A 15174-nucleotide genomic window follows, 5' to 3' on the forward strand; every position below is an offset into this window, starting at 1 on the left:
TCTTCCTCATTTTTTTTGACATGATCTTTTGGGCAATTTTGACTTGCCTCCCCATTTTCCCTTACCTCAGTCTGACCTGTACACCTCTATAAACCCCAAGCAATGAAATGGTTCAGGAACCGTTAGAGGTAAAAGCTGAGAACAGGTCACTGTCATTACTAATTGGAGCTTGCTACATGAAACTAGTATTAAAAAGCAAATTAGTGAGACTGTTTCTTTAAATAATGTAACAGGGGTCTACCACACTGAAAACTAGGATTCTGATGGTTCCTGGGTGCCCATGGTGTAAAATTGAAGTTCTTGCTGAAACTCTACAGTATCTAAATGTTACTCACTTTAAATTCCCTTGCTCAATCTTTACTTCTCAACCAGAAAGAAAAGAACTAAAGGCCTTATACAGCATTAAACGAATAAATAAGGAAGAGTAAGAAAAGTCAGAGACCATTAAATGGTTAAGAGTCTGGCTCAACATTGCCTTTATCGTTTACACACTGAATATAAAATGCAGATGAGATCTTTACTGTAAGGTCCCATGCTTTCTGTTGATTTCTCAAACTACATGCAGAAGTAAACAGAAACGAGCATGTTTTAAAATATATATATAAAAATTCGGGGGCAGGGTGCATTTGAGTACAATGAGCTTCAAGGCTAGAAGAGGCACCACAGCTAAAGCTATAAGTAGTTGTGTGCTACCAGACTTGGGTACTAGGAACTGAACTCAGGCCCTTCCGAAGAGCAGTAGGTACTCATAACTGCAGAGCCGTCCCACCAGCCTCCAGTATGCTAAATAAATACTATGCAAAATTCCTGGAATCTCGAGTAGGTATCTTTATTTGCAAAGTCTGTTTTGGAGCCCGTGTTGCTAAGGTGTTGGGGCTCAAACTCACCTCCTTGTGTATGGGAGGGGAGCAGGGACTTTCTAGAAGATTCCTTTTAGACTTTAGAAGTCATCAGTATTTATCTACAGCTTCCATATAAAGATCTCCCATCCTCACACCGTTGTTAATCAAAAACAACGGTAAACAGTTAGATGGAATTTATCAAATCAAAAAGGGCTACTGATGTCAGGCTTGCTCATATGAAATGCCAGCTAGGAAGAGTGGTAAGATTAAAAGTGGACTTAAGATGGTTCTTCCAAAAAGCAAACATGACTGAATTTTAAAGATAAAAAAAATGAAAGTAAAACTTGCAGGCAGTAAAAGATTTGGGGCCTTTGTGATCACGTGGTTTCCTCCAGTTTGATCTAGGTTAATAGAAAACAAAACAATCAAACAAACACACTTCCTGGCCATTCACAACTATAGGAAGGAGGACTGCCTCGGGGAAGGGCTTTTAAATGACTTGGCAAGAGTGTGGAGTCTCACATTATATTCTTTCTCCTGTGAAATCACGTGACAAAATATCCAGGGCCCGCCATTTGTAAAACTGGACAGTGTAAATGAGAATCACTTGTAAGACTCTGGGGCTCCTTTACCACCCGACAGTGTTCACTCGGCAGACCCAGGACTGCTGGGAGACTTAGACCTTCCATGATCTCCCTGGGGAAAGCCATTCTGAGGCAGAGAGCTAAGAAATAATGTTCTGGTAGTAAAAGAACATGGGGGCAGTACCTGCAACATCCAAAACATAGTAAAATGTAGTTTCTTGGTACTCATGGGGGACAGGGCCTATCATGCATTGTGGACACTAAAATCCCAAGTCTCATAGAATATGAGTATTTACATATAACCTACAGATAACCACTTACATGCATTAAATCACCTCCCCCAGGCTTGGGATACACAGTACTGGTGGAATGCTGTAAGTCCTATGATCATTCTCAAGCATCACAATAAAAGAAACAAATAAATCATCTCTCCTTACTTATAATATCTAGTGCAATATAGGTAATACAGACATCCAGATAACAGGCTTGTTTGGGGGTTTGTTTTTCCAATTATTTTTCCACCCACGTCTGGATGAATCTACAGGCGGGAAGCGCACAGACACAGAGCCAACAATATGGCGGTGGCCACTTGTTGAATGAGCACATGTACACACGTGACCTAACGAAGCATCCTCCCATCAGCTGCAGCTGTGGGCGTGGCTGGCTGACTCACCTAAGCAGCGGTAGGGAATCACAATGTGGGTGTGAGTCTTGCACTGCTTGCGGCCCCGCTTGCACCAGTTCTGGATGGTCACTGGCTGGTTGGCTTCCACCACATTTGTGATCTGCAGTTCAGGGTAGACCTGGGGAGCACAGGAGAAGGGGAGATGGTTACTCTTGGCAAAGCCCGACATGCGCAAGGACCTGCTGAACCTCCACTGTCCTTCAAAGGCCCCATTATGCCCTGAGAGCCAAGCTGCTCACCTTCCGACCAAGCAAGAGTAGTACTGAGAGAAAGGCCTGTGTTGGCAGTGCCTGGTATTCCACGAAAAGATACCTTGCATCTAACTGCCCATTCAGACAGTGTCCAGGAGAGATTGAACAGAAACGTGGGAGTGTGGAGACTATTAAAAGAATGAGGTTATTTTCTATGCAAAATATGCAGACAATTGAAGACCATAGCTTGTAGCACTCTAAAGGAACGCTGTAATTGATACGCTTGAGAATACCATATCCCCACAAATTCAACCCACTCCTATCAGACAAATACAAATATTTTAAGTACAGAGCACAGCACATAGCCAGTTTCCATCTAAAAATCAGCCTCTGTCCTCAAAGTAATTTACAAAAACATATTTTATTAAGAGAGTCTTCAAGAGGGCCATTTTAAGAGTGGCACTCATGAATTCTTCTCCGTCAGTAACAAACTACTTATCTCCTTCTGTGATGACTGCTCTTGGGGAATCACACTGGTCACTGAGCACTTGGAATGAAATGTCAAACTCAATCAACTAAAATCTATTTGCGAAATATCAAACCACTTCTGTGTAATACTAATGGGGGAGAGATTTCAAAGGAAAACAGTAATGTAAAATATGCGTCTAAAGTGAGACATTTTGCCAGATAAATAACAATAGAAATAGCTTACTAAAGGCTTGAAGGAAGCAGATGGCTCTAACTGGTGACTATGAACCTAGGAGGGGAGGATGAGAGTGCGTAGGGAACTGTACGCAGTCAAAAGTGTGCAAGACAACGGAATTCCAATCCTGGAATGGGCTAAAGGTTTTGGTGCAGACATATCAGACAGAGTGAGCCAGGAAGGATCTGTGCTGGGGAGAGACTAGGAATTAAAATTAGAAATCTGAGCCGGGTGTGGCGGTACGCGCCTTTAATCCCAGCACTCAGGAGGCAGAGGCAGGTAGATATCTGTGAGTTTGAGGCCAGCCTGGTCTACAAAGAGAGTTCCAGGACAGCCAGGGCTGTTACAGAGAAACCCTGTCACAAACAAGCAAACAACAACAACAAATTTAGAAATCTGAGAAAGTCTCAATTATTGGTAGTAGCAAGGAATATAGTAACTATGGCCATCAGTGGAAGCCGTTGTCACTGAAGGAATGTGACTCATAGATTTGATTTGAGGAAGTGAAGTACCAGAGGAATCACTGACTCCTCAAAATCACTTACAACTTAAAAAAGGTTGTAGTGGATGACGGAAAGGCAGAAGCAGCAGACTTCAAAGACTGAGGGTGTGTGCGTGGGACTAGTGGGCCTCAGGGACAGCTGCATCCAGAAAGAACAAGGTCCATCTAGGCTGAAAGCACAACAGTTCACAGATGGGCCTGAGGGTTCTCGGGAGCGAGTGACTTGGAAGTGGAAATACAGAAGAACAGATACATCCCCAGTTTGTGGCCCAGAGAATCCAGGTAACGGAGGCCTCCTGTGAGTTACAGATACGGGATTCCTTGATTGTCGTCGGAGTGACCCTGTCTTCATTTAAAATGTGCATATCTTGTTTGCTGTGTTTTTAATCTTCTCAAAGTACTATAAAACAATATTATTTACATCTTAGTCACTTTACCTTTGTCTATGTGCTATCCCCAAAAGAAAGAAAGAATGAATGAAAGAAAGAAAGAAAGAAAGAAAGAAGGAAAGGAAGGAAGAATTGAAAAGTGGTGAGAATGGATTCTAGACATGGAAATATTTATTATCACCCCCCCCAACACACACACACACATGAGCTCTCTAGCTATAAAAATATACAAAGGAAACTTAAATGCCTACCATTAAGTGATAGAAGCCAGTCTATAAAGGTTACATACTGTATGGCTTCCATCACATGGCAATCTATAAAAGACAACTCTATAGGGGCAGCAAAAGTATTTGCAACACACACACACACACACACCCCCCCCACACACACACACCCCACACCCCCCCACACACACACAACCTGAGCCAAATCCCCAGTACTCAGGTGTGTTGGAGCACATTCATAATTACAGAGCTGGGAGTGGTGGAGATAGCCAGATCCCTAGGACTCACTGACCAGCTGGCCTTGCCTGATCTGTATGCCCCAAGCCAGCAAGAGACTCTGTCACACAAAACAAGGCGACAGGGCTGGAGTGATGGCTGAGTTTAAAGTCGTTTTTGTTCTTGCAGAGGTACTGGGTTTGATTACCAGCACCCTCATGGTAGCCAGCATCCATCCTCAACTCCAGTTTCATGGGGTCTGACACCCTCTTCGGACCTCTGTGAGCACCAGACACACACATGGTGCATATACATATAGACAACACATTCTCACACATAAAACAAAATAAATAAATCTTATAAAAATAAAGAGGATGACTCTTGAAAAATAGACACTTGGGGCTGGAGAGATGGCTCAGAGGTTAAGAGCACTGTCTGCTCTTCCAGGGGTCCTGAGTTCAATTCCCAGCAACCACATGGTGGCTCACAACCATCTGTAATGAGATCTCGTTTGATGTGCAGGTGTATATGGAGGCAGAACACTGTATATATAATAAATAAATATTTTTAAAAAAAGAAAAATAAGACACTCAAACTGGCTTCCACACTTCCACATAACCCTGCACACACACACACACACACACACACACACACACACACAGGGGCTCTTCAGACTTTAGGAGAAGTAAATAGAACACAGAGAGTTAATAATTGTACTGTGAAATTACTACTACTTCCGTATGTCCAGACCCAAAGAAGGCTCAACAGCAAGAGCGAGACCTAATACAAACTATAGACTGTGGATGATAACGCCATGCCAGTGCAGGCTCATGACCTGCCATAGCTGTACCACTCCAGAATGGTGTGTTGAGGATGGAAGGAATTTTGAACATCTCTCTGCCTTCCTTTCTATTTTCTGAAATGTACAGCTTCTCTTTAAAAATAAATTGTATACTTAAATAATAATAATAATAAAATAAGGCATCGATCGGAATAACCATGTGGGCTGAACAAATGGTGGAGAGTTTCCATGGGAAGAACATGCACACAACTCTTAAGTCAGGACCAGTGAGATGGCTCAGCAAATAAAGGCACCGACTTGCCTGAGTTAAATCTTCGGTACCCACATGGCTATACATGTGCACCAACACACATTCATACGTGTGCACAAACAACAGAAAATAAAAATGTAATAATAAGCTTGCATTTGCAAGTCAGAACCTTGTGCTGGTGTTAAGGTGCTTCAGACACGGCCAGCAGTTTAGCTGCAAAGGGCACCAGTGTCTTCGCTTCATTTTATTTTGTGCTGAAGTATCTTTAACACTTCAGTACATGCATTTCAAGGTGCAGACAGCACTCTCCATGAAAATGCCACTAAAAATTTAAAGGCCCCATAGCTTTGTTCTATATAATGAAAGGCGAGTAGCTTTATGTACAGAAATATAATCCCCCCACCCTTTCTTGTTTATTAGACCACAAACGAATGGCACTCATGAGTCATAAACTCGATGGCATGAAGAGCTCGCCCTGGGGGACATGACTTTATGTGCAGTAAACTGTGAGTTACTACAAAAAGATTCCAGCTGGCATTTTAGAAATGCTACCCCCCCCCCACTGAGAAGCTTCTTAGCCATCAGCTTTCTGTAAATCCCTATGATAGACATAGTCACTCCACATTTCCCTCTTCTCCATTAAAACCAACAGATTGTGCTTACAAACTGGACGGGCAGGAGAAGGGGCCTTCTTGCTCTCATCGCTCACACACCGTCATCAGATTCCTAGGATAATGTCCTGTGCAGCAGACCAGTAAATTATTCAGCTCCCAGTGTCTAAGCAGGGATTGCAAACTGACAAACTAAAACTGTGCACACGTGGCTCTCCCTTGAGACTACCAGCCTTTGAATGAAGACCAGCCAGACAATTAATTTCCAATTCCATCCACAAAATCTAGGCCACATGTGTGACTCCTCGGGCTTCTCCACCTCCCACCACCTCACTGATGGCAGTGCTCACATGCAGAAAAATGAGATTATAAAATCTGAACCACAGAAAGTCCATGCAGTTTGTCTACTTCCCTAATCAGTAAAATGGACGTAGTGACGTTAGCCTGACTAAGTCACTTGTACTCAGAAATGAAGAATTATTCGTTATTAACACATACAATGAGGCACTTATATATTTTTTTTAAATTACAAAAAATCTGAATGCTCGCTCCAGTAGAATTCTATAGAGACAATGATACATTTTTGTTGGTGTATGAGATTGTGTAACTCATAGTCTTCATCAAGAATAAAAGATAAATGAGCAGGATATGGTGGCAACGTGCTTTACATCTCAACACTTAAGAGGCAGAGACAGGAGGATCTCTGTGAGTTTGAGGGCGCAGAAGACCTTGACTCAAAAAAACAAAACAAAACAAAAGTAAATGAATTTCAATACATAAATGACCTTGTAACAATAAGTCCTCAAGTTTTCGTCATATTTAATCACAAGGAATGGCTCAAGATTTAATATTTTCTTGTGGCACAGTAAATTTTTATGAACGAAGTAAAGATGTCATGGTTCTAGTGTGTCTGTGTGTGTGTGTGTGTGTGTGTGTGTGTGTGTGTGTGTGTGTACGTAGGTATATAAGTATTCTGTGTGCAGCCCTATACGTGAATGCGGGCATATGACTGCCATGGCACATGTGCAGAGGTTAGAGAATAACTTTGGGTTCAGTCTTCAATTTCCACAAATTTTGCATAAAATTTACACACAAAATATGAATTGTTTTTGGGACAACTGTCACTAAGGAGATACCAGAAGGCTGGTACAACAGACATGAAAAAAAAAAAGTTTATTTTCATTCCTTTCTTTTCTACAGTATTTGTCAAGTTGCTTTCTAGATTAAAATAGGGGGCAGGGAGGAGGAGGGGGCAAAGGTGGGTAGGAAGATGTCTCCTCTTACAGGAGACCCAGGTTGATTTCTCAGTATCAACATGGTGGCTGGAAACGACCCGTAGTTCCAGTTCCAGGGGATCCAATGCCTTCTTCTGACCTGAGGTCACTTGAAGACACATGATGTACCCACCTATGTGCAGACAAAATATCCATACACATAGAATAAAATCATATTTTTAAAATGTTAAAGCAGAAGTCTTTGAAAGATTACATTTGCAGATGCTTAAAGCAAGGCCAAACCTAAGCTACAGAGCAGTCACTGGATAAATAAGTCGCTGTTTCAATATGTTCTCACCCATAATCCCTTACGACACATGGCAAATGCCGTCCCGCCCTGCCCCACCTGACGCAATGTGAATGTTCTACAGTAATCGTCACAGTGTGCCTGGTGTAATTCATTATGTGCACACCCACCAACGCTGCCTCCCCAGACAGACACCTTCCTGCAGGGTAGGAGCCATGATTCCGCATGGCACAGCCACCTTATGACGGGGGCATTCACCATCACTGACTTTAAAGCTCTCAAGATGCTGCACACCTGTCCCCTCACAGTGGAGGGCATTTGGCAAGCACAGTTTAGCTCCACAGCCCCGTCTCTGTAGCTACTTGGTGCCAGACCAAAGCAGAATCTAAGTGTACAGCCTATCTCAAGGCTCTCACTGGATGACGAGGATACTTGGGATACATTAGGATAAGACACAGCACACAGAGGTGAGTACACCAGTCATTCAGAGGACGGTGCTAAGCCATGGAAGGAAAGTGCAGAGAGAGAGAAGCTGCCAGAGCGAGAATCAGAAGGGCTTTAAGCTTCTGAAACTCAAAGCAAGCGCATTCAGATGCAAAGAAATACCCCTTTGCAATATATGCCTTTCATATATAATAAAAATTAGCTTTATGTTCCGTATAGTTGAACGGAAACTAAGGAAACTACACAAAGTTGCTGGTTCCACTAATGCCCTTCTGTGAATCCTTTTGTTTCCACAATCAGGCCACTTCATCCCATGGCTAGATCACTGACAGCACCTGGCAACTGACCACATTCTACTCCGAGACACCTGTCCTGCTCAAACATACGCTCCTTGAAGGCAGAAGTCATGTGGTGCAGTCTGAGTTGCCTCCACACCACGCCGCCAGCACAGCAAATGTCTGACAAATATTTAATGTTGTTTTTTGGTTAAGATCTGATACTATTCACTTCAGAAACCTTTTCCTCTCATTAGGCAATCATACAACTCTCTCCTAAGCACAATTCTATAAACAGTTACTTGGTCATAATCTTTCTGAGAAAAAGAATACTTCCAATATTGTTCTTCTAAACAGAGTAGCAGATTATATTTCTAAGAGCATCTTGAGTTGAAATAGACTAACACAAATAATATATGGCTGAAGACAAACTGTTGGAGGAATTACAGCCTTAAGGAAAAAAGGTCCATTTACTTGGTCATAGGGTCATGGCATATCTTTAACGGCTTAAAATTATTTTTAAGAAAACTATAAAAAATCCCAAATCCCAAAACCCAGAACAGTAGTCATGTAGAAACTATCTTGGGTCCATATTAAAAGATGATATTGGTAGCTGGGTGGTGGTGGCACACGCCTTTGATTCCAGCACTCAGGAGACACAAGCAGGCGGATCTCTGAGTTAGAGGCCAGTCTGGTCTACAGGGCAAGTTCCAGGACAGCCAAGGCTACACAGAGAAACCCTCAAGAAAACCAAACCAGGCGCATGCCTTTAATCCCAGCAATCAGGAGGCAGAGGTGGGTAGATCTCTGTGAGTTTGAGACTACAAAGCAAGTCCTGAACAGCCAAAGCTACACAGAGAAACCCTGTCTGGAAAAACAAACAAATGAAAACCAAACCAAAAAGAAGATATTGGTAGCTCATGGCTTTGTTCACAGTAGTAATATCTTAAAGACCATTTCTTTCCTTCTTTCTTTCTTTCTTTCTTTCTTTCTTTCTTTCTTTCTTTCTTTCTTTCTTTCTTAATGTTAGGAATTATGTAGTACTTTACGTCTGTATACCAGAGGCCTGTGTGTATCCTGTGATGCATCAGGACATTTTTTAGAGGTCTTATGTCTGCATACCAGAAGCCTGTGAGTTACCTGAGATGCATCAGGATATTTTTATTTATAGGTCAGTAAATGGCATGAGCAACCTCATCCACGGTGACTTGCAGAACTGATGCGGTCCCTGAGGATAAACTGTATCTCATTTACATAAAATGGAAAGCCTCCTAAGGAAAAGCTACAGAGGTGGCCTAGCCAATGAGATATTTCCATCATTTGAAATGAACCAATTCAGCTCTTGAAAGAACATATTCAAGAAGAACAAAGTATATGATAATACAGAGTTTCCCAAATGGCAGACAGACATCGCTGCAAACATTTCCTGGGTAGCAGGTCACATGGTTCTCAGAAGGATTGGCCTCACTTCAGAGAGGAGGAAACTGGGGCATTAACAACTAACATGGGTGCCTTTTCTAAGCACACAGAAGCCATATTAACAGCACGTTTCCAGATGCTTAAACTTTGGTGTGTAAGCTGAGACAGGGTGCATGTAAGAAAACACGTTTGTGTTCTACATTTAAATGACACACTTTGAATTCTCCAAAACCTGATGAAAAATTGCATCTTAAATTGTTTTCCACATCAGTTCTGCTAATGAGAGGGGATATAGAAAACAGAACATCTAATTTAGTTGAGAAAGAGAAATGAAAGCTGAAAAGCGGTCTCTGCTTGCAACTTAATGAGGTGCTGAGAGGCAGCACGCAGCTGAGGAAACACTTCAGCAATGTCGGGAGGGGAGCTGGCCTGTGTTTTCACAAGGATGCCTTACATGAGGCTGGAGGGAAAACTCTGCAGGCTGAGAGAGTGTACTTCCCAATAATTTGGCCCAGTTCTGTTTCTGACACTGCATATTAAATACACTGTTATCTCCACACATTCTCACTTGGTGCTGGAAAATGTGAAGGAGCCTCGTTTGGCTGACATGCTGTTGCCGTTTCCAAAGTGCTCAAAGTAAAAGCAAATAGAGGATGCCAAACGTGTAAGGCAGGAGACAGATGTGAAAACAAGAACAGATGTGTACACGCATTGCTTAGCTCATGTATCAGTTTTCTGTTCGTTCCTACTGTCAACTTGAGACTCTCTAGGGAATGGGGAGACTCAGGGGATTGCCTGCATCTCTCACTGGCTCACGGTCATGTCTGTGGGGAACTGTCTTGAGTGTTGATTGATGTGGGTGGTGCAAACTCCAGGTAGGAAGGAGGTCCTGGCTTGTATGAGAAAGCTGATGGAGCACCACCCAGGGGGAGCAAGCCAGTAAACAGTGGTGGTCTACCGTTTCTGCTTTAATTCCTACTAGAATTCCTGCCCTGACTTCCTTTCTTCCTTTAGTTGGATTTGGTCAGTTTTATCACAGCAAGAGAAGTCAAACTAAGACACATGCTCCCAATAATTTCAAGTTTACGATATTTAGACCGACTTCATCTCTCTTAGCCCTAAGCGCCAAGCAATCCCTGAATCCAAAAGGACCACTAATGCATAACATACACGTATACAGAAATTATGATTCATCTATTCAAAAACTACTCCACTTAATACGAATTCTTAGACATTTTAAATATCAAGACTGGGATGAGTTTGTGCTAATGACTGGTGGGCCAATTTTGAGCTTACAAAGCTGAAAGGTAATCAGGGAAAAAAAAAAAAAAAAAAAAAAAAAAAGCAACACACTCCTGTATAGTTAGCTTCTGCTGTCAACTGGAAACAAACCAAGGAACTTGAGAAGATGGAACCTCCACTAAAGATAAGTAAAGATGCACCTCCATCACAGTGGCCTGTGGGCGTGTCTGTCTGCGGGGCATTTTCCTCATTGTTAATTGATCCAGGAGGCAGCTGGTTCTGGGCTGTCTAAGAAAGGTAGCCTGGAGCAAGCCAGCCAGTAAGCAGGGCTCCCCCAGGGCCTCTGCTTCAGCTCCTGACTCTAGATTCTTGCCCATAGTCCCCACCCCTCCCCACCCCAGTCTTGGAGTCTCTTGGTGATGGAGTGTGACCTGAAAACTGCAATAAACTCTTTTACTCAGGGCTGGAGAGATGGCTCAGTGGTTAAGAGCACTGCGTGCTCTTCCAAAGGACCCGGGCTCGGTTCCCAGCACCCACATAGCAGCTCACAACTGTCTGTAACTCCAAGATCTGACTTCCTCACACCAATGCACATAAATTAAAGTTAAATAAAATGTTTAAAGAAAAAAAAAAAACCTCTTTTACTCATCAGGTTTCTCTCACAGCAGCAGAAAGCAAACTAGGACAAGCCTGAAAGATAGAGTGACAAGAACAATCTGTTTTGTCTTTTAAGAATTGTGTTTCATATTAACGAGGAACGGCAGAGAGACAGAGACAGAGAGACTGACGCTTATACAATAAACTTAGATAATAAAAGTTTAGAGTAGAAAATTAGGAAAAGGCAATAGCTGTGTTAAATTCACCTATCATCAAGCCTTTTTTTCTTTTGTTCCTGCACTGGTGTGCTTTGTTTCAGGGGCCTGTTAACCACAGATGAAGCCACTGCTCATTTAGAGAAATGAAGTTAACGAAATCACAGGCATTGTTAGTGGTGCAAAGGACTTACTTAAGGATGTGCCAATAACCTAATAGTAGAGGAAATAAACACAGCACAGCATATCAATCTACCTGCCCACACTCGAAACTCTGCCCATCCTCAGTAGCCCCCAGAGGCTGCCTCCAACTGGATACTCCCAGAGCCAACACCACCTTCGAGGAAGCCCTGTCTATCAAGAATTCTGTGTGCTGAAGACCAGAAGGGGACAGAGGAAGAGCGAGGCTGTATACGGTTTACATATGAGCTCTCATTGAACTTACAACTACTGGCTCTCACAGCATCTGCCTGCACCAGCTCTGAGGTAAGGACACACTCTGAGACAGGACAGGCATGGTTCCTCCATGTCCTGCATCACGGGATGACTGACAGAACTGGGAGGATGGAGGAGCGTCTTTCACATCCATTTCCCCCAACTCCACTTGTAGTCTGAATTCTCTCCTCAGTCAGTCTGCCCTTGGAAACACAGCACTTCACCGAACTATCCCACCAGAAAGTTCTCACACTAACACATCTATAGCTTCCACTTAGGTCAAGACTTGGATCCTGCATCGGCATATTCACCACCAAGACCCTCTGTGCTGTATCCTGCCATCTCTATTTTCTAGATTCCATTCGCAATCTGATACAACACAGTATTTCTGCACTCCTTGTAAGCTAGGAAAGGCATCACCTAACAACAACAACAACAACAATCCTATCCTTGGTGGGTCGTTAGTCAACACCAGCCAAGGTTGCCTGGATTAAATGTGAAAAACTTAAGTCTTGATGTGTAGAACTGAACATACCCTGAAGCCTCTGGTCTAAATGAAACAACGCTTCCCAAAAATCTCATTTTGCCCGAGAGGAGTGCAATGAAACCTAACAAGCCTCACATTCCTGTCCCTAAGCTTTAATGTTTTTTCAAGAGGGATATCACCCCAGGCTTTGATCTCTTTTATTTTAATGTTTTTTACATTTCTGAATGTGTACATCAACTGTACATGGCACTCTGATGCATAAGGAATTCTCACATAAGTTTACACAGTACAGTGAAAATGTTCCCCTCCATACCTTCCCCCTACCCGACGCTGTACCGTCCCCTCAATTCCCTTTGTTCCCCTAGACATTCTATTCCTACTGCCATGTCATGCAGACAGACATGACTTCATGTATCTGTGTAATGTGCAGAAGCCACAAATAGAAAATACATAATGTTTGTTTCTCTGAGACTTTTTCTACTTTGGCATTTCTTCAGCCATACCATTTGTTAGGGTACTCCTAACAGCTCATGACGGCAAATGGCTGTGTTTATGTAGTTAAACTAGTTATAAGTAGTAATGAAGATACATTCAAGTTTTGGTTTCTGCCCCCTCCCCAATATGTCAGCAATCTGCTTCTAGGCTAGAACAGAGACGAGGCTATTTTCCCCTGTCAAAGAGTCACAGAAGATAGTAACTGCTGGTCAGGTATGATCATTTATGACTGTGTCCAAATCAAGCATTTAAGGCTACACTGTGTATTTTGTATCTACTGTTGCAGGTCTATCATAGCACTTAAGACGAGGGCAAGCAAGGCATGGTTGTGCACACCTGTAATCCCAGCCCTTGGGGATGCAAAGGCATGTGGATCTCTGTGAGTTTGAGTGAGTCCAGGACAGCCAAGGCTACAGAGAGAAACCCTGTCTCAACAAAACAAAACAACAACAACAAAAAAAAAAACAACCAACCAAACATAAATAAATAAATTAAATAAGTAAATAATAAATTAAGGGCAAATTTGCAAGCGTGCGGTGTACACACACACACACACACACACACACACACACACACACACACACACACGCAAGCACACGCATGTGCACCAACTCTCATCTAACAATTTTAATTCTGATAACAGTGGGAAGAAATGGCCCCTCAGGAGGAAACCACAGGTGCCTATGTAGTGGAGGCTCCCTCAGGATAAACAAGGATGCCTCTTCCTGTCCTACTTCAGTCTCATGCGAACAAAAGCCATCCTTGAGCATTACCAAACCAAACGATGACCAGCATGCTTCAGGCTGCCAGATAAAATGCTTTGTGTATCCCGACCTCTAGCAATATCACCCCCAGCAGCCCCATGGGTTTTTTGGGGCCTCTGCCTACAGGAGGCATACTGGGGTCTCGGCTGAAGTGTTACAGTAAAATACACACCCTGGGCAACTTAAACAATGGAAATCTATTTTGTCACTGGAAAGTGACAAGACCAGGGTACCATGGGTATGGTGAGGACTTTTTTTTTTTTTTCTAATTTCTCACTACATGTTCACGTGACCACTTTGTATGAGCATCTGAAGAGAGCTGGCTCCCTGGTTTTTCTATAAGGGCATCAGGACCACCCAGAGTGCTCCACCCTCCTGACGTCATCAATACTAGTCATCTCTGAGTGACTGCATCTCCAAGACCTATCCAAATGGAGTTGGCCTCACTTATCAACTTTGGGAACACAGAACCGTTTAGTTGGTTTACAGTACTCGATATGTATTTGATAAAGAACTGAAGGAAAGATCTACATGGAGCTAATAGAAAGTATAAAGATGAAAGGAGGAGCATGCGTGGCAACAAAGACTGAGTAGAAGAAAAACTACTATGACTGGGGAATAGCAGGAAATAGATAGGTACCAAGGAAACCTAGGAGTAAGGGTAAAATACTCAATTATCACCGTCTCTCCTGAGTCTTTCCCTTCACCAAGGACAACACCAAGGAACCAGAGAGACAAATATACCACGACTAATGGTGCCAAAGCAAATCAATAGCCAAGAATGTAAGTCAAGAGACTTGAGAGAGAACAAAGGACTTGGACTAGCTAGTTCCCCATCGAAGAATCAATATTAAAGACCCACCCTGAGCTAAGCGTCAGCAAACAATTAAAGGCATCTTGTAAAGACATATTTAGCGGGAAAGTTCGATTGGTTAGCAAAAAGCTCAACATGAGGTCACAGTCATGAGTTCAGCCCATCCTGTCTACTCTAAGCTCAGACCTCTAACACCTGTCTCTCTGACTCAGCAGACTGCTTCTAAAACATCTGTGGTTTAGTTGTGAGACGTTAGAGTACATAAAATAAATTCACTATTATTAGGAGACAAAACACCATTAACAGTTTAGTTCTGCTACTAGTAATGAGTAGAGATGGTTTCTCTCCCTCCTCGCCACCTCTCCCCCCCCTCCCCTCCCTCCCATCCTCCTCCCTCCTTCCGTGTGTGTGTGTGTGTGTGTGTGTGTGTGTGTGTGTGTGTGTGTGTGTATGTATGTATGTGTGTT

At 42.8% G+C, this 15174-nt stretch overlaps 1 protein-coding gene across 1 annotated transcript in view; it reads right to left on the minus strand.

Annotated features, from left to right (window-relative positions):
• App (amyloid beta precursor protein) overlaps positions 1-15174 on the minus strand; it is a 220432-nt gene that overhangs the window by 143991 nt on the left and 61267 nt on the right. The window contains exon 3 of the mRNA XM_051150165.1: positions 2100-2229. Coding sequence (XP_051006122.1) covers positions 2100-2229 — 130 coding nt within the window. The remainder of the gene's footprint in view (positions 1-2099; positions 2230-15174) is intronic.

The sequence above is a fragment of the Acomys russatus genome, chromosome 8 (assembly GCF_903995435.1).
Source record: "Acomys russatus chromosome 8, mAcoRus1.1, whole genome shotgun sequence".
Classification (NCBI taxonomy): Eukaryota; Metazoa; Chordata; class Mammalia; order Rodentia; family Muridae; genus Acomys; species Acomys russatus.